General features: G+C 54.3%; 1 protein-coding gene across 1 annotated transcript in view; it reads left to right on the plus strand.

Annotated features, from left to right (window-relative positions):
• Positions 1–779, plus strand: part of ABCB9 (ATP binding cassette subfamily B member 9) — a gene marked incomplete at its 5' end in the record, with an annotated part of 28,840 nt that overhangs the window by 23,527 nt on the left and 4,534 nt on the right. The window contains one exon of the mRNA XM_015567257.1: positions 754–775. Coding sequence (XP_015422743.1) covers positions 754–775 — 22 coding nt within the window. The remainder of the gene's footprint in view (positions 1–753; positions 776–779) is intronic.

Here is a 779-nt window from a genome sequence, read left to right on the forward strand (position 1 = left end):
GTTGTGCACTGTAGTTGGGACTCATAGACCTGCTCAGTACCAACTGAGAGACAGAGACGTGTGCCCTGCAGCCTCATTCCTGGAGCGATAGGGATCCCCCATGGAGATGAGGGGTGCCCGTTTCCCCACGGCCACACCAGCACAGTGGACTAGAAAAAGTTGGATTCTTGCCAAATTAATGGGCGAAAATTATTATCTTGGTGCCATTTGCATGTCATCGTAATTTGCATGTCATTGTAATTTGCATGTCATTGTAGTTTGTATGCCTCTCACGAACAGGAGGGAGAGCACCCTTTTGTGAGTTTGTGTGTGTGTTTGTTTATTTTGTGTTTTTGTTAATCCTCACCCAAGGATATTTTTTCATTGATTTTTAGAGAGAGTGGGAGAGAGAGAGAGAGAGAGAGAGAGAGAGACAGAGAGAAACATCGATGTGAGAGAAACACGTCGATAGGTTGCCTCCTGCAGGGCCCGGGCCAGGGAGGAGCCTGTACCTGTGGTAGTGCCCTTGACTGGAATCGAACCCAGGACCTTTTGGTCCACAGGCCAATGCTCTAACCACGGAGCAAACTGGCGAGGGCCCTTGTGTGAGTTTGCACTGCTGGTGGTCCCAGCCGGTGGCCCCGGTGACCACACTTATCCTGGAAAGGGCAGCCCGGCGGCAGCAGGGGAAGTGGAGGACGGGCCTTCTCGCTCGCCCGCAGGGCTGCCTGGCCTCACCGCCCGCCCGCTTGTCCCTGTGCCTCTGCCACACAGAGACGGGGGAGAAGGGCGCCCAGCTG

This window comes from Myotis davidii, unplaced genomic scaffold (assembly GCF_000327345.1).
Source record: "Myotis davidii unplaced genomic scaffold, ASM32734v1 scaffold223, whole genome shotgun sequence".
In the NCBI taxonomy this organism is placed as follows: Eukaryota; Metazoa; Chordata; class Mammalia; order Chiroptera; family Vespertilionidae; genus Myotis; species Myotis davidii.